Source organism: Ascaphus truei, chromosome 2, assembly GCF_040206685.1.
Source record: "Ascaphus truei isolate aAscTru1 chromosome 2, aAscTru1.hap1, whole genome shotgun sequence".
In the NCBI taxonomy this organism is placed as follows: Eukaryota; Metazoa; Chordata; class Amphibia; order Anura; family Ascaphidae; genus Ascaphus; species Ascaphus truei.
In genome coordinates, this window is record NC_134484.1 from 290,541,802 (window position 1) to 290,564,301 (window position 22,500).

Genomic DNA, 22,500 nt, shown 5'->3' on the forward strand with positions numbered 1-22,500 from the left:
GAGTGAGGGAATCCAGCCTGGGGGGGCTCCCTCCGTCTGCCTCGCCCACAATACACACGGAGGCAGCAGCAGCAGCAACTTCCTCCAGCCACACAGCGCCGCTCCGCAGACACATCCAGCCACAATCTCTAGGCCTCTCCCCGCCTCTGGTCCCGGCAGTTGCTAGGAGATCCTTAAAGTGCGGGAGAGAGTCCCTGTATGGGGGTGCGTGGCGTAGCGTCACTGCAGTGCCTCCAAGGGATGTCTGCGGCTGGGCTATTCTTCCGGCGTCCCGCGTTGCTAGGTGACCCGCTTGATCGCGTCCTGGCATTTTGAAATAAGCCGCAGCACAGCAGCGGCACTAGACAAGGGGTTAAATGCACTCACCCCGGGCGTTCGGGGAGGTGCATTTGTCGAACACTGTATATATATATATCAAAACGGAATAGACAATACCGTTCTGTGGCTAACAAAATGCTTTTATTTGTGCGAGCTTTCGTGATACACTGATCTCTTCTTCCGGCGGTAGTACATTGAATAAAGCAAGCAAGGTTAAACTTAAAAACTGTGCATATAAGAATGTTATCTGGGACTGAAACCTAACACCCCCCCCCCCTGTGTAGTATGCGATTTATGACTTGAGGTGTTAAATAGTCCCAGAATGTTAGTAATGTAAGAGTGTGTGTGTGTGTGTTTGTATGTATGTAAATTTAAATGTGTAAAGAGTCCACAGTGTATACAGTGCTTTACAAAAGGTGTATGTGGAGTGGGAGTGTATATCAATGGTATGGGTAGGTGTGGAAATGTAAGAGGCTATAGCATTACTAAAAGTGTGTGTAGATACTATGTGGTCCCTATTGGTATATAGGGATGGAATTGCATAGAGTATTTGTATGTGTAAGAGACAGCTGCATGTGCATACATATAGCGCAGTATGTATAGACATAGCCTTTAACACTCATGGGAAGAGAGTTCTCATGTCAGTAGTGACTCATAAAACTTCAGTCTCGGTTTAGGCCATCGCTACGTGTCCCGAACAGTTGCATAAATTTGTATTCATGCAACCGTCTCTATTTCGGTGTTCTAAGATTACCTTTGAGAATGGCCACCTTTAGATCGTTCATCTTGTGGCCAGAGTAAGAGAAGTGTTCGCCGACATATCAGTCTCTTGTTCCACGTGTGATACTGTGGCGATGCACATTCATTCTCTTTTTTAGCCGCTGTCCCGTCTCACCTATGTAGTAGCAGCCCCATGGGCATTTCATGCACATGATGAGGTACACGACATTGCTGGAGGAACAGGTGAACCTTCCTCTGATTTTGTACTCCATATTCCTGTGTGGTATTTGTATTGTGCCCGCTGTGTGGAGCATTGGGCAGGTTTTGCATCTTGCCTCCTAGCATGGTCTTGTCCCACATTCAGTTGTACTGTTGAATACTTCACTCCTCACCATAATTTTCTTGAGATTATGAGGTTGTCTGTATGGTAATAAGGGTGTTTCAGGGAAGACCTGTTGCAGTCTTGTATCTTCATGGAGAATGGGTTGTAGTTCCCTGGCGATCTTGCGTAGGACTTCTTGGTGTGGGTTATATGTGACCACTAAAGGTACCCTGTTGCTTGTCTCTTTCTGTCTGTATTCAAGGAGATCACTTCTTAGTATTCTGATGGCTTTGTGGATTTGCTGGTCTACAATTCTGTGGTTATATCCACGGTTTATGAAATCCGATCTCAAGGCTGTAATCCGCTGGCCTCTCTCTGCTGTGTCAGGTCCAAATCAGGAGAATGTCATCGATGTAGTGAAGGTATGTAAGGGGTTTCAAGTGACAGGTGGAGAGAAAGTCACTTTCCTGTTTTGCGCAGAACAGATTGGCATACTGTGGCGCCATCCGAGTGCCCATAGCGGTCCCGGTTGTCTGGAGGTATGTGTCATTTTCAAATGTGACGTAGTTAGGGGTCAGAATAAATTCAATACATTTAGTCACTGTTTCTGTGAGTGGCTCCTGCGGTCCCAGAAAGTATCTGCTGGCTGAAATCCCATCTTTGTGAGGGGTGTTAGTGTAACGTGACTCTACATCCATGGTTGCTAGTAGTGCTCCTGCTGGGAGGGGACCAATGGCATTAAGTTTGTTAAGCAAGTCAGTGGTGTCCTGGATATAGCTGGGTGTGTTCCTGACAAGTGGTTTTAGAATGCGTTTCACCCAGACAGAAATATTCTCAGTCAGTGTGCCAGATCCAGAGATAATAGGTCGCTCAGGGTTACACTCTTTGTGAATTTTAGGGAGCATGTAGAATGTGCCAGGTTTTGGGTTAGCTGGTATCCGGTCCAGAATTTGTTCTCTTGTGTAGATCGGGAGTGTTTTAATGATCCTGTCGAGTTCTCCCATGTATTTTTTTTGTTGGATCCTACTACAGTTTGATGTAATACTGTTACGCCGATGCTCGCCACAAACCGGGACTGGACCGCGGGGCTGAGATGGGGTTATATAATCACGACCTTAGTCCACGCAGACTGATCCAGAGTGCGCAGTTCGTAGTCGTACATCGCAGGGTCAGGATTGGAGAAGGCAGCATCGTCGTTAATGAAGCAGGAGTTCGGCAACAGGAAATCAGGAGTGCCCCGCTTCAGCTTAGGAGCGTGAGCGCGGGGGTGGCTTCTGCGCGAGGAGCGGCCTCGGCCCATGACGCCGATCTCAACAGGAGGAGACAGCAGGCTGGCCGAAGTTCACCGCAGGGCAGCGTCGGGAAGAACCAACGCTTCAGCGCAGAAGTCCAAGGCAGGCCACTGCAAGAGGATCGCAGCAGGCCGCAGGAAAGGAAGGGTAGCCACTGCTAGGAGGGAATGCAGCAGTTACCAGTGCTGGCATCAACGCTTCAGCACAGGCGTCCAGGATAGGCCACTGCAGGAGAATAGCAGCAGGCCGCAGGACAGGAAGGGTAGCCACTGCTAGGAGGGAATGCAGCAGTTACCAGTGCTGGCATCAACGCTTCAGCACAGGCGTCCAGGATAGGCCACTACAGGAGAATAGCGGCAGGCCACTGGACAGGAAGGGTAGCCACTGCTAGGAGGGAATGCAGCAGTTACCAGTGCTGGCATCAACGCTTCAGCACAGACGTCCGGGGTAGGCCACTGCAAGGAGATAGCAGCAGGCCAGTGCTGGCAACAACGCTTCAGCACAGACGTCCAGGACCAGGCCTCTGGATACTCAGGAACTTGGAAGGTAAGAACGCTAGGAGAGAGGCCTGGGGTGGTTTGTGGCAGAGACAGTAACATAGAGGTAGGAATAGTTATGCTCGGCGCTGGTTCAGAGCCAACGCCTAGAATATAAAGGGCGGAGATCCAATCACAGGAGGAGGGTGTGCGAGAATTCCTCCAATGAAAGAGCACAGCGCAGAAGCTGCAATGAGAGGCAGCACCTGTGCCATAGATTGCCAGAGGAAGCTTGCAACTGCACAGGTCTGCACGGCTATAGTCAAAGCCAGTAGTGGATTCCTTACAAATACTTTGCATCAGAGAGTTGTCTGTGCGCTTCCCGCAGGTAATCTGCGGTGTTCATTATGGCCACTGCTCCCTTGTGCGCAGGTTTGATTGTTATGTTGTGGTTGGCCTTTAGCGATTATATGGCTCCCCTCTCGATCAGTGTCAGATTATACGTTTGTTTCCTTACTTTGTCCAGGTTGGTGGTTTTGGCTCTGTCTAAAGCTTTTGATGTACTGTCTAAAGCTTTTGATGTTTGGGATTGCGCCCAGTTTGTGGGATCCAGTTGGATTTTTGTTTCTCCCTGCTCAAGTGCAGCGGTCCTCTCCTTCTGCAGTGTTGTCACTATCTTGGTCGTGTCTGTCATGGAAGAACTCCTTAAGACGCAGTCTTCTGAAGTACTCTTCCAGGTCACTGCACAGCTCAATCTTGTCCATAGGCTTGATAGGGCAGAATGTGAGACCCTTTGATAATACAGAGGACTCTGCTTGATTTGGTGTATAGTCTGAGATGTTAACAGTGCAGTCCTGCTCATGGTGACTCTGGCCACAAGATGAACGATCTGAAGGTGGCCATACTCAAAGGTAATCTTAGAACACCGAAATAGAGACGGTTGCATGAATACAAATTTATGCAACTGTTCGGGACACTTAACGATGGCCTAAACCGAGACCAAAGTTTTATGAGTCACTACTGACATGAGAGAACTCTCTTCCCATGAGTGCTAAAGGCCATGTCTATACATACTGCGCTATATGTATGCACACACAGCTGTCTCTTACACATACAAATACTCTATGCAATTCCATCCCTATATACCAATAGGGACCACATAGTAGCTACACACACTTTTAGTAATGCTACAGCCTCTTACATTTCCACACCTACCAGCACCATTGATATACACTCCCACTCCACACACACCTTTTGTAAAGCGCTGTATACACTGTGGGCTCTTTAGAAATTTATATTTACATACATGCATGCATACATACAAACACACATCACATCACTAATATTCAGGGACTATTTAACACCTCAAGTCATAAATCGCATACTACATGGGGGATGGGGTTAGGTTTCAGTCACAGATAACATTCTTATACGCACTGTTTTTACGTTTAATTGCTTGCTTTATTCAATGTACCACCGCCGGAAAAAGAGATCAGTGTATCTCGAAAGCTCGCACAAATAAAAGCGTTTCGTTAGCCACAGAACGGTATCGTCTATTCATTTTTGATTATTAAAGCTCGGCTAACACGGTAGTGTGAGTGTGTGTGTTATAAATAAAAGCTATGGGCGATACATACCAAAACACCACCTACGCTCTTCCTTTTGATCCTATTAGATACAGATGTAGCATCTCCTATCTATCAGCAGCCGCAGGATGTGTTGATGAACCGTGGACCAAGATTTGAGCGTTCACGGCACAGTGCTTGCAGGGGGGAATGGCTCATCAGGATTAACAAAGTGGGGGTCCCTGCTTCTGAATTGGACTCTGTTGCAGGGTACATGCAACCACACACGCGGGTTCTCTTGATAAGGCTTCTTTATTGAGCCTTAAAAATATACAGCACACAAAAAAATAGCTTCTCTTCAGCATACAAAAACAAAATAGCTTCTCTTCAGCATAGAAAACAAGGCAGCTTCTCTTCAGCATGCAGGACACAAACAGTTCATCACACATGTACTTTGAAAAACAGACCTTATAGCAGTAATCTCTTCAGTATTTCAGTCCTGTCTCCTGACCAGCTAGCTTGCATGTGTGTACAGCCTGGGGGTTTTAAAACACCTTGATTATGCAGCTGGGGTCAGACTAATTAAGCAGCCCTTCTCACCTAAAACTTAACCTCGTCACTGCTGCACTGCAAGCCTAAACATAGGTTTGCCAGGTATGGCTGGTGGCGTTCATTCTACCCCAGGTGCTGTCTCGATCACATGTGAAATTAAATTAGTTTGCTCTGGCAAATCAGAAAAAACATCATGGAATTGTGTAATTATTTCTAACAAGTCCTCTTTTTGTTCAGAGGACAACTGTCTACCCATTGGGATTTTATCGTCACCCACGATGTTCTCCCGTGAGGGTTGAGGACCCAATTCCGTTTCCTCCTCCACCGGGTGAATGAATAGAGACTGCTGCATCTTCCAGGGTTTCAGCAAGTTCACATGGTAAATTTGTTTACCCTTCCTGGACCCTGGTTGAGCGATCTCGTAATCCACATCACCCGTGCGGCGGAGTACTTCGAATGGGCCCTGCCATTTGGCCAGGAGTTTACTCTCGCAACTGGGTAATAATAACATCACCTGGTCTCCTGGGTGAAACACTCTCATGCGAGCATTCTGATTGTAATGTCTCTCCTGACTGTCCTGATCTAAGATTCTCCCTTGCAAAGTGCCCGACCACATCTAGGCGCTTCCTAAGGTCCAATACATATTGCAGGGTATTCTTAGAAGGGGACCGCTGTTCCTCCCAGGACTCCTTTAGGAGGTCTAGGATACCCCGGGGTTGGCGGCCATACCGCAGTTCAAATGGAGAGAATCCCGTGGAGGCTTGGGGAACTTCCCGCACTGCAAACAGCAGAAAAGGGAGAAGTTCATCCCAGGCTCTCTTCTCTGAATCTACAAATTTCCTCAGCATCCCTTTTAGAGTTCGGTTAAATTTTTCCACCAATCCGTCAGTCTGTGGATGGTAGACCGACGTCCGAACAGACTTGACCTCTAGTAATTTTAAGACATCCTGCATCAGTTTAGCCACAAAATTTGTACCTTGGTCTGTCAACATAACCTGGGGAAGTCCAACCCGTGAGAACAGCTCCAACAACTTGTTGGCTACTTGCTTCGCCGTTGCTATTCTCAGGGGGAACGCCTCAGGATATCTTGTTGCATAGACAAAAACATACAAGGAGACAGAGATTCTCCAGCAAGAGCTCCCAGTTAACTGCATAACAGGACTGAAAATATGTTAAGGGTTCAAATACCCCACCAACATATAGGTAATTAGGCTCTAGAGGGTACCGTTAAGTAACCGCTCCCAACACTGTGGGAGGACAATTACCACTAAAACTGCCCATAGGCAGAAAATAATAAACACTTTATTGTTAAACAAAATACGACGCAGTAACACATACTCAAGACTAATAAAAACACTTAAAACTTGTATACCGGGTGGATAAGGGTTCAGGGATCTCTAGGGTAAATCCAGAATAGTAAATGTATATCCCCTACCCTAATTGAGGTAGTTCACATGAGACACTATTGGGAAATTTAGATAAATAAGCATATAGCAATAGTGTTCCTAGTCCCAAAATAAAGTGCTGATAATGGTAGAGCTGATAGGCAGTGTGCTGTAGGTACCTCGATGCAAATCAGCAATCAAAGTAAGCCGAATAGAACCAGCATAGGGTGCAGTGTATCGAATAGTAATATGCCTGTCAACATTGATACACATGGGTAAAATGTCGCAACCCAGTCCACAATAAGTATCCAATGGGAACACCCGAAACACTGTTAAATTAGCTCCGATCGAACGCTTGTACTCATAACATATGCATAATATACCTGCATCGTTCAACCCAGCTCTACCCGCCCTATCAGCTAAGTTCAGGAACAACCTCACCCGTGATTCCTCCTACATGACGTCATCGTTGACGTCGTATAGGAGGAACCACGGGTGAGGTTGTTCCTGAACTTAGCTGATAGGGCGGGTAGAGCTGGGTCTGAACGATGCAGGTATATTATGCATATGTTATGAGTACAAGCGTTCGATCGGAACTAATTTAACAGTGTTTCGTGTGTTCCCACTGGATACTTATTGTGGGCTGGGTTGCGACATTTTACCCATGTGTATCAATGTTGACAGGCATATTACTATTCGATACACTGCACCCTATGCTGGTTCTATTCGGCTTACTTTGATTGCTGATTTGCATCGAGGTACTTACAGCACACTGCCTATCAGCTCTACCATTATCAGCACTTTATATTGGGACTAGGAACACTATTGCTATGCTTATTTATCTAAATTTCCCAATAGTGTCTCATGTGAACTACCTCAATTAGAGTAGGGGATATACATTTACTATTCTGGATTTACCCTAGAGATCCCTGAACCCTTATCCACCCGGTTAAGTATACAAGTTTTAAGTGTTTTTATTAGTCTTGAGTATGTGTTACTGCGTCGTATTTTGTTTAACAATAAAGTATTTATTATTTTTTGCCTATGGGCAGTTTTAGTGGTAATTGTCCTCCCACAGTGTTGGGAGCGGTCACTTAACGGTACCCTCTAGAGCCTAATTACCTATATGTTGGTGAGGTATTTGAACCCTTAACATATTTTCAGTCCTGTTGTGCAGTTAACTGGGATCTCTTGCTGGAGAATCTCTGTCTCCTTGTATGTTTTTGTCTGTTATCCTTATCCCTTTTGCACCGACTGTAATTATGATGTTTATGATTTTTTCTGATACTGTGGTGAGCGGTATATCACAAGTTATATGTATATCTTGTTGCATAGTCAACTATTACAAGAATAAACCTGTGTCCTTTCACAGAAGGTTCTAGAGGTCCTACCAAGTCTACCCCCAATCCTCTCAAAGGGAACTGACACCAAGGGTAGAGGAACCAAAGGACCTGGTTTTTGTCCCTTGGGACTAGTTAGCTGGCACTCCGGACATGCCGCACATAACGTAGCAATATCCCAGCTTCTCTTCAGCAGACAAAAACTAAATAGCTTCTCTTCAGCATAGAAAACAAGGCAGCTTCTCTTCAGCATGCAGGACACAGACAGTTCATCACACATGTACTTTGAAAAACAGACCTTATAGCAGTAATCTCTTCAGTATTTCAGTCCTGTCTCCTGACCAGCTAGCTTGCATGTGTGTACAGCCTGGGGGTTTTAAAACACCTTGATTATGCAGCTGGGGTCAGACTAATTAAGAAGTCCTTCTCAATTGAAACTTAACCTCGTCACTGCTGCACTGCAAGCCTAAACATAGGTTTGCCAGGTATATGGCTGGTGACTTTCATTCACCCTGTCACAGACTCCCACTCTGTGAATCCTACCGGGCTGCATCAGTCTGGAATACACGAGCATTGAAAGTAGATGAATCAGTCACTCTCTGTTCGTGCCTCTAATAGGCGATCGCGCTGCTTTAATAACAAAGTATTGAAGCAGGGGGGTGTCCAGAGCTGAACCGCATTAATTTCAGCTTCGGGGAGCCCCTACTTCCCGAGTTACAGGCCCCAGTATGGGGTGCCGGTATCCACCATGTTTAAATATCCCGGTCACATGACCGGGACATTTAAACTATGCCGTATACTAGAAGTACAGATGCAGCGGCCATTATTTTAACAAATCACGTGTGTGCTGCTGTTTTCAAGCGGCATGAGCGCGGCCAATTGCCCCAGGCACACGTGTTTATCGTGGTTGCTTTGTTTGAATTTCATGGATTGTGTGCAATTAAATGCAATGAAATGAATGAATTGTAATGTGTTCAATGCTGTGCTACTGTGCTACTGTGTCAATTTCAGGTGTTTAAAAGCCAGAACACAAAAATTCCATTTTATGCACTCGCGTCTTAAGGCGGTACGGTTGGAAGAAATACCGCACCATAACATGGGTATTCCGAGGGATACACCGCGTGATTTGTTAAAATAATGGCCGCTGCATCTGTACTTATACTTGAGGGATTTAGTGACTTGCTAGTGCTTTATACTTATTTGTCCATAATGATGTCATAGTGCCTAAGTTTTAAAATATAATTGATTGCCCAGACAAAAGTTAATGAGACAACCTGTACTTCTGTGTACGATATGGGCTAGGACTCCAGGAAAGAATGCATGCAGCGGGTGGTAAATGTTAAATACATAGATCTGTTTTATAGAAGAAAAAAAGGGTTAGATCTCTGTTTTAAAGAAGAAAAAGGTTTTTTTTTTTTTTTTTAACAATTTAAGATTTATTTTTTATTCTATAGCATGGTAGGCTTTATATAACAGAAAATAATTTCTAATTGCTGCGATTTCCTTAAAGCTTTGGATCTGATTAAATGCTTGTACAATGTACAGTATATTTGATTTTTAAGGTTAAAACAAGGTTTTAGATATTTTTAAAGTTCATTTGCTATTTTCTGATACAAGGCATTATTTAATCTTTTAAAGCATTTCTATTACGACATAGGTATATTTTAAATATTAGAAGAACTGCAGAACCGCTTAAAAAATAGTGATATTTTTTTTTCCCACTGAAAACTTAGTGGATCCCCAGCCCACGTATCCTTTGTATGTAAAAAAAAAATATATATATATATATATATATATATATATATATATATATATACACAGTGTTCGACAAACCTATACATTTGCACGCCCCGGGCGAGTGGATTTAACATCGTGGCGAGCTCCTATTGGCCCAAGCAGCACATGTGTGGTACTAGGTGGCAAGTAGATTTTTTTGTTTGGCGAGTAGATTTTTTGGTGATTTGTCGACCACTGTATATATACATATATATATACTGTATTTCTTATTTATATATTAAAATTTTAGATTCCATGTTTATTTTTTGACAGCCCCGGGGTGGCAGGGAGAGTTATTGGCAGCAGCCATTTTAACCAGCTAAGGTGGCAACTTTGCAGTGGTAAAGGAGATTATGATGATTACAGCTTATTGCGCAGCTTTATCATCTACTTTTGGTAGCTTGTCTGACTAGGAGTTAGGCTAAGGCCCCGCTCCCTCAGTCAGCGCGCCCGCACTGCAGACAGGCGGGCGCTGACAGACACAGACCGCGATATGCGGTCTGTAGGGAGCCGGGGCGGGAGTGGGAGGGGGGGCTTGGTTTGAGCGGAGGGACCCGCTATCCCCCCCCCCCCCCCACTCCCTCCACGGGCTCGGGCTGCAGGAGGGAGCTGCTGCTGTAAGGTAAGCAGCTCCCTCCCCCTTCTGCCACAAATGCCACAAACGACACACACACACACACCCTACCTTGTGTAGGAAGCTGCCTGATGACAGCTCCCGCCCCCGCCGCTGATTGGCTCATCAGCGCACCACGTGACGCGTCACCGCTCGGGTTCACAATGTTCTTGCATCCCCTGGCGGCTGACGCGTCACAGCGCGCAGTGAGCCAGCAGCGAGGGGGGACTGGGACCTGCTCGGGAGGATTCCCCTGCTGGTGGGGAACGCTCACACGGCCGCCGGACGCACTAGGTCCCAGCCCTAAAGCACAGCCCCTGGAGTTATTCTGGTCCTGTCCCTGATAAAAAGATAAAGTTGTGAAGGATTAAATGCAAGAACACATTTAATCTTCCTCACTTTTCCCCCCACCTTTGTTTAAAAATCATAATCATAATTGGTGTACAGACTAGTAAAACTAGCAAGAACAGCAAAAACAGAAATAATATGTCGACGGCTATTGCTGTAATTCCTGTATAGCTAAGCTTGTGTAAACAATAGGTCTTTTCAAATGAATTCTCACAAATGTCAGCTGGATCAAAGTGGTTCCAACAGCAGAAAAAAGAGCCGGGTACTATACCTCTGCTGTATTTTTGCTGTTCGGTGAATGTTTGTGATTGAAACACAAGCGTGTTGACTAAACTTTCTGTTGGGTAGGTGATTATATTTGACTCACGCAGATGTCATGTTTTGGTTATCTTTAGTATTATACAAATTGTGACATTTCATTAGACTTCATTGTGTTTTATTTAACCCCATTATTGCTGTATGTGAAGCAGTTTAAATAAAACCAGATGTGAGAAATTGATAATGAAGATTTTGAACTCTGAACTTACCTTTCATCTGGCAGTGAAATTGTGTTGACCCTTTCAGGGCTTCGTCGAAAGAGTGAACTTCAGGGCTACCATAAAATTATGCAAATGGTTTAAATCACTTTCTTGATTTACATAAATTGGGCAAATCGCCCAACAATAAATAAAAGCTTGATCAGTACAGTAGGGGAGGGGACTCCACCAAAGTTCCTTTGTTGCTGGAAACTATGAGATCAGTGTAATAATCTGTAAAGTTGTTGGGCAGCTCTAACTCACAGTGAAGCCAGTCTGTGAATCTGGTATAAGGAGGAGGGTGAAGTCAGCCCACTGTTAGCCACATGTAAAGAACATGTGCAGATTTGACGACACAGGACACATTATTGCATCACGTATCCTGTTTTTTTTATAAATAATGTGTAGTAGTTTTTCTACCCAGTGATGATGTGAAGGATTGGAGAATCATTTTGTGTTATGTATAGGATCTTGCAGGCACAATGAGTCCCTGCCTGAGGCACTGGGGAATAAAGGGATTTGTTTTAGGTCACAAGAATTGCTGACACTGAGATTTGAACCATGTTCAGGTCCAATGTCACAAAGGTCCCCTTCGGCATCAGGAACACTGATTTATGACTGGGATTTACGACACTGTTTTATATTTATTTTCTATGTCCATCAGGACTAACATGTCCACTGTGAGAAATAAGGAAGATATCATGTGTGATGATACAAAACAAACCAGCAATAAGAAAATAAATGGACATGGTGATAGACGTCTTCTATCTTACCGATTATAAATACCTTTCTTGGTGTCGATGCTTCTCATTGAGAATACAATATGTCCATTTCCGTTGATCAGATAGGAAGCCGTGACAGATGACGTTGCGACTTCCTATTGGCCTGTGGTTCCTGAGAGATTTGAACGGCCATATTTTTTACCCAGTAGAAAACCCGGTATTGGCAAATATCAAGGTAATTAATCTTGGGACAAGGGGGTGTCACCAGTGCTGAAAATAGCACCATTCTGCACCGGAGGGCCCCTGATTCCAATTATGTTAAAATCCCAGGTGGGATTTCTGCTTTAAATTGCAGTTGAGGTACCATAGATTTAAGTGTGTAAACAGAAAAAGGTAGTGGTACCTTGGGTTTATAACTAAAAAAGAGTTGTGGTACTCAGATTGTATATGAAAAAAATGTAACATGCAAACATTTATTTACTAAATTAAAATAAGTACTTAATGCCCTATAGAGAGAACTGAGTCTCTTGACACATGAGGTTTATCACCTCTTCGCTTTATTTTTTGTGATATAACTCAAGTTTTTTGTCTTTGTTTTTTTTTTTTTTGTTTTTTTGCTTGACTTGGGTGATTTTCTTTCTGCTAAATCGTAGAGATTGACATTTATGTGGTATAATGCTTTTGTTTTCTAGTGGACATTCCCCAGGATTACTCTGAACTAGTCGGAGAACTGCTTAAAGAGCTCTCTAACCATAATGAACGCGTAGAGGAGAGGAAGGCGGCGCTCTGCGAGCTTATGAGATGTACTCATGAAGAATCTTTTAATGTCTGGGATGAACACTTCAAAACCATTCTACTTCTCTTGCTTGAAACTCTTGGGGACAAAGAGGCAAGTTCAGCTTTTTCTTTTATTGCCTTTTTCCTCTGCTTACTCTTTTCAAGGTAACCGTACAGACTAGAACTCAAGAAATGTGACCCAGTATTCCACCCCTGTGTGGTTATGCACATTTTAAGTTACCTGAGCTGCATGAATGTCTCTGAAATATAATTGTAAAGTACTTTGTGATTAAATATGTTTATTGTTGTTTCATGGGATTATAGGTACAAAATATAATTACTTTGCTGTATTAATGCATACAGTTTTCTTGCAATGGTAACTGGCACCAAACAATATATTGCATGTAAAACAGGAAATACTTAAAACATGTTTCTGCTTGCACAATAAGTTACCATAGCACAATGTATCCTGCCATCTGGTGGAAGCTTTCCTGAATTTGGTAATGATATATGAATGAATTTAGGTGAAAAGGTAGAGCATGCAATAGCTGCATAAAAAAGTGTCTTGACAATCTCCACATACAGACGTTGCAGCTGTTAATGCTCCCACTGGCATGCTGCAGCGGGGGGACATAACGTGCCAGCGGCAGAAGACACCATTCTGTATAGATTGGCCGCGTGTGTCAGGGGGTGCACGAACACATGCTACATGTGTAACATGTTTCATCCCCAAGGCTATTTTTGTTTTTTTTTGTCCATTATGTTGAGATAGTATTAATGCAATTTTTTACCTGCAATTCTTGTCTGTCTGTATCTTTTGACCTCAATGTTAGTTTTGTTCAAATGCATACTGATACAATACTGATTAACCCCTTATGACACGAGCACGCACCATTGTAAGTGGTATGCAAGCTTAGAGGAGTGCCTCTTACCTTCCCGTGTACTGTGATGATATCTGAGAGATCAAATGTCAGGGTTTGTAAAGCCATTTCTGGCACATATCCCATATTCTTAGATAATGTGGAGATTCGTAAAAGAAAAAAAATGGCAAAAGGGTGCTGTTTTCTTAGAGGTGCAGTACTGAAATGTGAGCAACTGCTACATTGCAGTACTTTGAATGTCCTACAGTACCTGTATAAAAAGTATTCAGAACACACAAATTACAATTGTTCATGCTTGCAGGAATTTTATCTATTTGAGTTCTAACACTATTACTTAAAATTCTGTGCTCCAGCATGCAATCCGTGCTATGGCATTGAGGGTGTTGAGAGAAATACTAAAAAACCAGCCATCAAGATTTAAGAATTATGCCGAACTCACAATTATGAAGACCTTGGAGGCTCACAAGGATCCTAATAAGGAAGTAAGAATACGCTTTTTATTTTGTGATTTAACAGTTTTCAAAACGGTCACGAAAAAAATGTCCTTTTGTTGAGAACATTATTTAAATAAATAATCAATGTAATTAATTTCCTCATCTTTAATATTTTAGTATTTTAGTTAATAGGTAGCTTTAAGTTATGAATTTGGTCCTATGGATTTGTACTAATTATCTGTATTTCTACAATGTGATCATGCTTCTTCAGTAAAGGAATTCTCACTTATGGTCCTTGTTCTTCCCGCTCTTCAGTATGTATGTTAATATATTTTTTTTATTGATCTTTCATTATATAATTAGAATAAAACAAAAGGTCATAGATATAACCATGGAAAATAATCATTTTCCAAATAATCCAAATGTCTTTTTTCTTTCTTTGTTTAGGTGGTACGGGCTGCAGAAGAAGCTGCATCAACACTGGCCACTTCCATTAGCCCAGATCAGTGCATCAAAGTATTGTGTCCAATTATTCAGACTGCAGATTACCCAATCAATTTAGCTGCAATAAAAATGCAGACAAAAGTCACAGAGAGAGTGTCGAAAGAAGTCCTGACCCAGCTGTTGCCTGAAATTGTGCCAGGTTTAATACAGGTGAGAAATCTTTTGGCAGGTCCACAGATTTGTTTGTGTTGAAGGGTATTGCACTTGAGCCGGCACACAAATTTGCAGTCCCTCTTATCCTGTTCTGCAAAAAGGTAGGGAGATATGTGTAAAATGCATTTTTGTGCCAATGTAGGGAAAGCATCTATTTAAGTCTTTGGTAAATCTTTAAAAGCCCTCTGAGTTGGGTAGATTTTTGGTGGTATACGGCTCCTTGGCGGGCTCGGCAATCGCTCTGATTAATGTATACGCTCCTAATGAGAATCAAACGGAATTTCTAAAAACTGTTCTCGTGGGCGTTGACCCGGGATATCTGTCATCGATACTAGTGGGCGGGGACCTAAACATGGTCCTAAACCCCACCGAGGACAGATCGACCGCAATGGGTCACCCCCGTACAACCCGCTCACAGGGAAAAGGTTCAGGAGAATATTGAGTGAGTTCTCATTGGTAGACATGTGGGGATCCCAACATCAAGGCCACAGGGACTACACCTTTTACTCAGCACCTCACCAGACCTATTCCCGTATAGACAATTTTCTGGTAACCAAAAATGTCTTGGAGGCGTCCATTGGTTCGGACATTGGCCCGATTACATGGTCCGACCATGCCCCAATCACCTTGACCCTATCAGTTCCATTTGAAAAAAACACAGCCTATTGTTGGAGGTTAAACGACTCCCTTCTGAATCATCCTGAGATAGAGAGGGAGATTAGAACCTCACTTAAGGACTACTTCTTTAACTCAGGATTAGTCTCCTCCCCGGCAATCCTATGGGAGGCCCATAAGGCAGCAATTAGAGGTAAATTTATCTCTATTGCATCCCATAGGAAAAATGTCAGACAGACGCTAATTAGAGAGCTTACAGATAACTTTAGGACACTAGAACAAGCCCATAAAACTAACCCCTCAAAAAGAATATATAAAGCTCTAATCGCAGCCAGAATAAAACTTAAACAAGCCCAGCTAGAAGACGTTGAGAAGGCCCTCAAATGGACCAATTAACAGTACTATGATAAGGGTAATAAGGCTGACAGACTTTTGGCTAGCTGACTGAGAGGAATACAAAAGAGATCCCAAATAACTTCGATCAAGAATAGATCTGGTGAGATACAATACAGCGATAACAAAATAGCAGCAGAGTTTACTAAATATTATACCGAGCTATACAACCTAAGATCCAAAAATGGCCGACCTGAACCGATAGCATCAGAATCTATAAAAAAGTACTTAGACAAATGTCACCTCCCTACATTGACAGAGGAGGAAAACACAGTCCTCAACGCTGAGATTTCAAAAGAGGAACTGGAAGAGGCGGTCAAAGCGCTAAAACCCTCTAAGTCCCCTGGCCCTGACGGTTTCACCAATGTCTATTACAATAGATTCTTGCCCACACTATCCACGCATCTACTAAAAACGTTTCACCACTTTATGGAAGGGAATCTAAGCAATATAAGATATCCCTATTCGCAGACGATGTCATCTTAACACTCTCCAAAACCCAAATTTCCCTCCCCAACCTCCAAAAAGAACTGCTAGACTTCGGAAAAATTTCAGGATATAAAATTAATAGTGACAAATCCGAAGCTCTGAATTTAAACCTGCCAGAGCCAGAGGTGAAACTTTTAAAACTAAATTTTAACTATCGATGGAGCTCCTCCTGTATCAAATATTTGGGAGTCAAGATATCGAGGAACTACCAATCTCTATATCAACATAATTACCCAGCTTTATTTCGGAAAATTAGACAGGACCTAGGTAAGTGGGGAGGACACCAAATATCATGGATCGGGAGAATGATCTCGGTAAAAATGAATATACTCTCTAGATTGCTATACTACTTCCAGACTCTCCTGGTCCACATCCCTGGCTCAGAATTAAAGAATATCCAAAAACTAATCTTTCATTTTATCTGGCAGGGTAAAAAACCCAGATTCGCCAGGGCAGTTTTACTGGCCTCAAGGGGGAGAGGGGGCCTTGGAGTCCCAGATATTACTAGATACTACCAAGCCACCCAGCTGCGACAGGTAGTAGTTTGGAACGCAGACCCAGGCCAATATTGCTGGCTAGATATAGAAACGCAATACGCCGGGACGCCTTCTCTGCCAGCATGCCTTTGGTCCCTGAGCAGGGAAGATATGCAGAATAGTAAATTCAAATTAAGTCCAATGAGACACACATGGGAGACCTGGACGAAATGCAAACTCAAATTCAAGCTCACGGCGCCTAAATCTCAACTTACCCCAATTCTTAAAACCCCCAAATTCCCACCTGGCTGTGAGCCCAGACAATTCGACCAATTTACGGCTAAAAATATTAGGGCGGTTGCCGACTTCCTGAGTTTAGGGCAGTTCCTGAGTTATCAAAGATTACAAAACAAATATCAAATAGTAGGGCTGAACATCTTCAAATACCTTCAAATTCGACACTTTATTCAAACTCTATCCCCAACATTGGAATTTCCCCCTCTCACTGGTTTTGAGCGGCTATGCAAGGAAACAGCCCACCAAAAAGGTCTTATAACACAAATTTATGCAGAATTGGAGAGGGCGACAGACGCCCCCATCCATGATTACATGCTTAATTGGGCAGCAGAATTGAATATAGTTATAGACCGAGAGGATTGGGAAAGTATTTGGGAAGCAGTTTCAGGAACTTCCATATGTACCACAATCAAAGAAAATATTTACAAAATACTGTTTCGCTGGTATCTTACTCCAGTCAGAATAAATCAAATCTACCCTCTGGCCTCCGATCTATGCTGGAGAGGCTGCGGTCAAAAGGGTGACATGGCCCATATCTGGTGGTCATGCCCGGAAATTCAGAAATATTGGGAAACCATACAAAATATAATAAAAGAGGTCACAGACCTCATAATACCCATTGACCCGCTGGCCAACCTGTTGGCCAGGCCAATAGAGAAACTTGACCGACCAACAGGAAAATGAATCTCCTTCATTCTCATGGCGGCCAGATGTGCGGTGGCTGCCTCATGGAAGAAGGTGTCTCCCCCACCTAAGCAAACAGTAAAAAAAAAAAGGATACAAGAGGTGATGGAAATGGAGAAGTTATCATCCTTTCTGAAAAGGACTACGGTATCCTACAAGACATGGGAACCATGGTTGACCCAAACAGTAGACTAAAAACTTTACACACCTCTAGGGGGCAATAGAGGAGACAAGAGAGAAACCCATCAATGGAAACTGAGGATAGAGTCCCCCCACCCCGCTCTTTTCCCCCCTCCCTCTTTCTGTTTTGCACCCTCACGCTAGCCATGTCGACCCAAGGAGAAGGGTCGGGAGAGCGTTGAGACTTTCCCTGATAATGTCAACAAAATTAAAAACCTTGTATTAGGCCAAGATATTTCTGTGAATGTGGGGATCTGTCCTGCGCTTCTGTGTGCAGAGTGGCAAACTGAGATATGTCAGACACTGGGGCAGCGCATGAGGGAGCTCCGCTTGGCCACAGAGTTGACCGGTGCAGGGGGCTGTTGGTTACTTACCACACCTGCATCTCCGGTCTGGGGCCTGCTCACCTCGGCTGCTCCTGCGTGCCACCGTCAGAAGGAAGTCAGGATACAATGGCGGATTTCGGCGCAACTGCGCATGTCTGACTCAGAAAGGCTGCTGGGATACTTCAAAGAACTTTATTGATCCAACACACAAGGGCTAACACCGCATTCTCCCCCTCAACGCGTTTCACCCTTAGGAATAGGGCTTCGTCTTGGAGTGGGGAGAAGCGGAAGCTGCCTACTCAAATACAGAAAAGCCCGCGAAAACGGGTACATAAACATTAAAACATTAACCCCTCCAATGCTTTTGCCTGTCACACATGTTGTCAATCAAGTAACCAGTACTATATACTTATTTCATTATTAAACTTATGACAATATAATAGCATTTTAATAAACCATATGCTGTTTAAACTCAGGTCAGTCATTGGAGATATATAAAAATAAATAAAAGGTTGCTGCAAACACTGCTAGTGCCTTGTTTAAGTCCCATAGATTGCAGTAACAGCTTATGTTCTTTCATTGTGTATATGCATACAATTATACTCAAACACATATATTAGAAATATTTACTAAGTAAATTATTAAGCTGATTACACATCATAAATTGGGCTCCAACCAGGTGTTTGAATAAGGGAAAGATGGGGGGGGGAGGGGGGAGAGGGAGAGGGGGGGGAGGGGGCGGGGGGGGGGCAAAGGTGGAGGGGAGGGGGGGAAGGGGAAGGAAAGGGGAGGGGGGAGGGAGAGGGTGATGGAGATAGGCAGTAGGAAATAGTTACAGAGGAAAATCTAATAAACTGTATGCCCTCACTCTAGGGGCATTACATCTTAATATTCATTAATTAAAATTAAAGAAAACAACGTAGATCCCAATCAATGTTCAGTCCGTTGGGCTGCAGAGAATTAAGTGTATGTATCCAGTGTGCCTCTCTCTGATGTAAAATCTTTAATCTATCCCCTCCTCGAGGTGGTAGCACAATGTGTTCAATGGCACAACATTTGAAATTCTCCACAGAACCCAACGGACAGACATTAAAATGCAATGGTACCGGATGTGTAGTGTCGTGTTTTTTAATTAATCTAAGATGTTCCATAATGCGGATTTTTAGGATTTTTAGGACTCTACTGGTAAGTCCAGACTTACCAGTAGAGTCCTAAAAATCCGCATTATTGATTGATTGGGATCTACGTTGTTTTCTTTAATTTTAATTAATGAATATTAAGATGTAATGCCCCTAGAGTGAGGGCATACAGTTTATTAGATTTTCCTCTGTAACTATTTCCTACTGCCTATCTCCATCACCCTCTCCCTCCCCCCTCCCCTTTCCTTCCCCTTCCCCCCCCTCCCCTCCACCTTTGCCCCCCCCCCCCCACCCCCTCCCCCACCTCTCCCCCTCCCCCCCTCCCCCCCCCCCCATCTTTCCCTTATTCAAACACCTGGTTGGAGCCCAATTTATGATGTGTAATCAGCTTAATAATTTACTTAGTAAATATTTCTAATATATGTGTTTGAGTATAATTGTATGCATATACACAATGAAAGAACATAAGCTGTTACTGCAATCTATGGGACTTAAACAAGGCACTAGCAGTGTTTGCAGCAACCTTTTATTTATTTTTATATATCTCCAATGACTGACCTGAGTTTAAACAGCATATGGTTTATTAAAATGCTATTATATTGTCATAAGTTTAATAATGAAATAAGTATATAGTACTGGTTACTTGATTGACAACATGTGTGACAGGCAAAAGCATTGGAGGGGTTAATGTTTTAATGTTTATGTACCCGTTTTCGCGGGCTTTTCTGTATTTGAGTAGGCAGCTTCCGCTTCTCCCCACTCCAAGACGAAGCCCTATTCCTAAGGGTGAAACGCGTTGAGGGGGAGAATGCGGTGTTAGCCCTTGTGTGTTGGATCAATAAAGTTCTTTGAAGTATCCCAGCAGCCTTTCTGAGTCAGACATGCGCAGTTGCGCCGAAATCCGCCATTGTATCAAGATATTTCTGTGACTATGTGTACTGTATCAATACTGCACCGACACACTTTATTCGAGCAAATACCCGGTATGTACCTGGCAGATACCTGGAATGCGCCGCTCCTAACCTCTGACAAGCCCCGTTGCATTTGCCTTCCCAGCCTGGGTTCATGCCTGGCTGATGGGCGGCTGATCTGTTAAATGATAATGATTAGGATTTAATAGGCTGCAATGCTTCGCGTGTCTACCAGATGGCATAAATTCATGAATTGTAATGCAGTTTATATATATATATACTGTGCAGTATTGCAGCCAGCGGGAATAAAATGCTTCAATCCCTGCTTGGAAAATAACTCAATGCACTCGGGCAGAAAACAGTCACAAACCTCAATACACCCGGGTATACCCGAATTCGTGGGACTAGCCAAGCTCGAATAAAGTGTGTCGCCAGTGTACCTAATAAAAAAAATTGAAACAAAAAAAGCCCTCTGAGTTTATAACAGTAACCCCCTTAAAAAGTAGTAATATGTACTGATAGTGTTTTGGGATCAGCTGTATCTTCTTTTTTTCTTTTCTGAACATTTATATTTCTTGAATGATTTTTTTATTTTTTATTATTATTTCATTTACAACTTATAGCTTCATATTTTTGAAGTTGCAATACACCTTTACACCTGCCTCCACAGTTTCCCCAATTCTCTGTATTACTTCCCCAGCCCTAAAAGTTTCCTTTCATCTATCCAATGTATTTTTTTTTATTCCGCCTCTGATGGGAGAATGTTATGTGCATTTCAAATCTTTTCAAAGAAGTAGGATTTTTCTTTTCTAGAAAATATTTTTTCCCCTCAATAATGTTCTGTCACAGGTAATACCTGTATAAGGTTTCAGGATTACATGGACACCTTTACTCGGCTTACTTATGTCATATGTATATATTTTGTTTATGTTGGTCAAATTAATGGTATCAGGGCCTGCAAACAAAGAATTCTGCATCTACTGTAGATAAAAACCGTTACTAGAATATCTTCAATGTATGACCTGTTTACCTTTTTGTAGCTTTGTTACCTTTTGAGGTATTGAAAATACTCTGTCCGATCTGGGTGCTTACAGAAGTCATGAATATACAAATCTTACCTGCACACTGCAGCATGTACAGTACCAAATTGTACCAAATACCAAATGTACAGTACAATACCAAATTGTATATAGAACTATGCAAGAGTGTCTTCAAACGTCTGTTCTGACACAGAGTCTGAATTCATAGTAAAGCAATGTACGGTGTTTCTTTTTCTAGGGCTATGATAATTCTGAGAGCAGTGTCCGTAAAGCTTGCGTCTTCTGCCTGGTAGCTGTCCATGCAGTAATTGGTGATGACCTCAAACCTCATCTTGGTCAACTCCCTAGCAGTAAAGTAAGTGTGTATAATATAAGGTTATGCAATATTGTGTTTGGACAACCACTCTTTTTGTTATAGGTCAACACGACAGTTATATTTAAGTTGTCATTTTCAGACATTCTATTTTTAAAAAACACGGGACCATCTTTTGAATCAAAATGACTGAACAGGCCAACCCAAAGCTTCCCTTAGCCCTACAATATCTGCTGCTCAGCACATGCTATTTGGGGGTCTTCTCCCCTACCCCATTTCAAACTCTTGTATTTCACATTATCATTTTTACGTGTACATTGTGTATTTTCTACGCAGGTAATTAAAACCACAGCACCTGTGTTTTTGAGTTATGATCTAACGATGAACACCAAGTGATAAGGAACAAATAATTGCACTTAACCTTTTTTTTGTCATATTTGAGAAAGTTTACTCACATTCCACATGCAATACTTTCTCCTTTACTCCCTTATTTTGCATAAATTGTTATGAAGAATTAAATATCTATATTAAAACAACCTATCCAAACACACAGTCTACAGCATTGCTTTGATTCTTCTTACTTGGTGCAAGATATATTTTAATATACAATCATGCAATGCTCCGCAGAATGTGAAATATTGATTTTAGGAATCAAGGATATGTGCTAATAAAAATATTAATATACAGTATCAGCTCTTGTTTATATGTATTAACATTTTAACGATTATAGTATTCATTTTATATAGTAAAGTGGCCTTTCGGTCGTTTTTGTCTGAAAATTCACATGAGGTCAGTGGGGATTTTCGGGCGAAAACAGTTCGAGCGGCCGCTTCTAACCATATAGAATTACCCCCTAAAAAGTAAGGTTTCCAGGTCACCTACTCGACCAGAAACAGTTAATTTATTTAAAAAATAAAACATTAAATCAGGGGTGAGCAAACTTT

General features: G+C 42.7%; 1 protein-coding gene across 38 annotated transcripts in view; it reads left to right on the top strand.

The window, feature by feature from the left end:
• Positions 1 to 22,500, top strand: part of CLASP2 (cytoplasmic linker associated protein 2) — a 245,503-nt gene that overhangs the window by 218,372 nt on the left and 4,631 nt on the right. For all 38 annotated transcript variants that reach the window (XM_075586316.1, XM_075586315.1, XM_075586318.1 and 35 more), the window contains 4 exons: positions 12,637 to 12,833; positions 13,956 to 14,084; positions 14,484 to 14,690; positions 21,482 to 21,598. In XM_075586316.1, the coding sequence (XP_075442431.1) occupies positions 12,637 to 12,833; positions 13,956 to 14,084; positions 14,484 to 14,690; positions 21,482 to 21,598 (650 nt within the window). The remainder of the gene's footprint in view (positions 1 to 12,636; positions 12,834 to 13,955; positions 14,085 to 14,483; positions 14,691 to 21,481; positions 21,599 to 22,500) is intronic.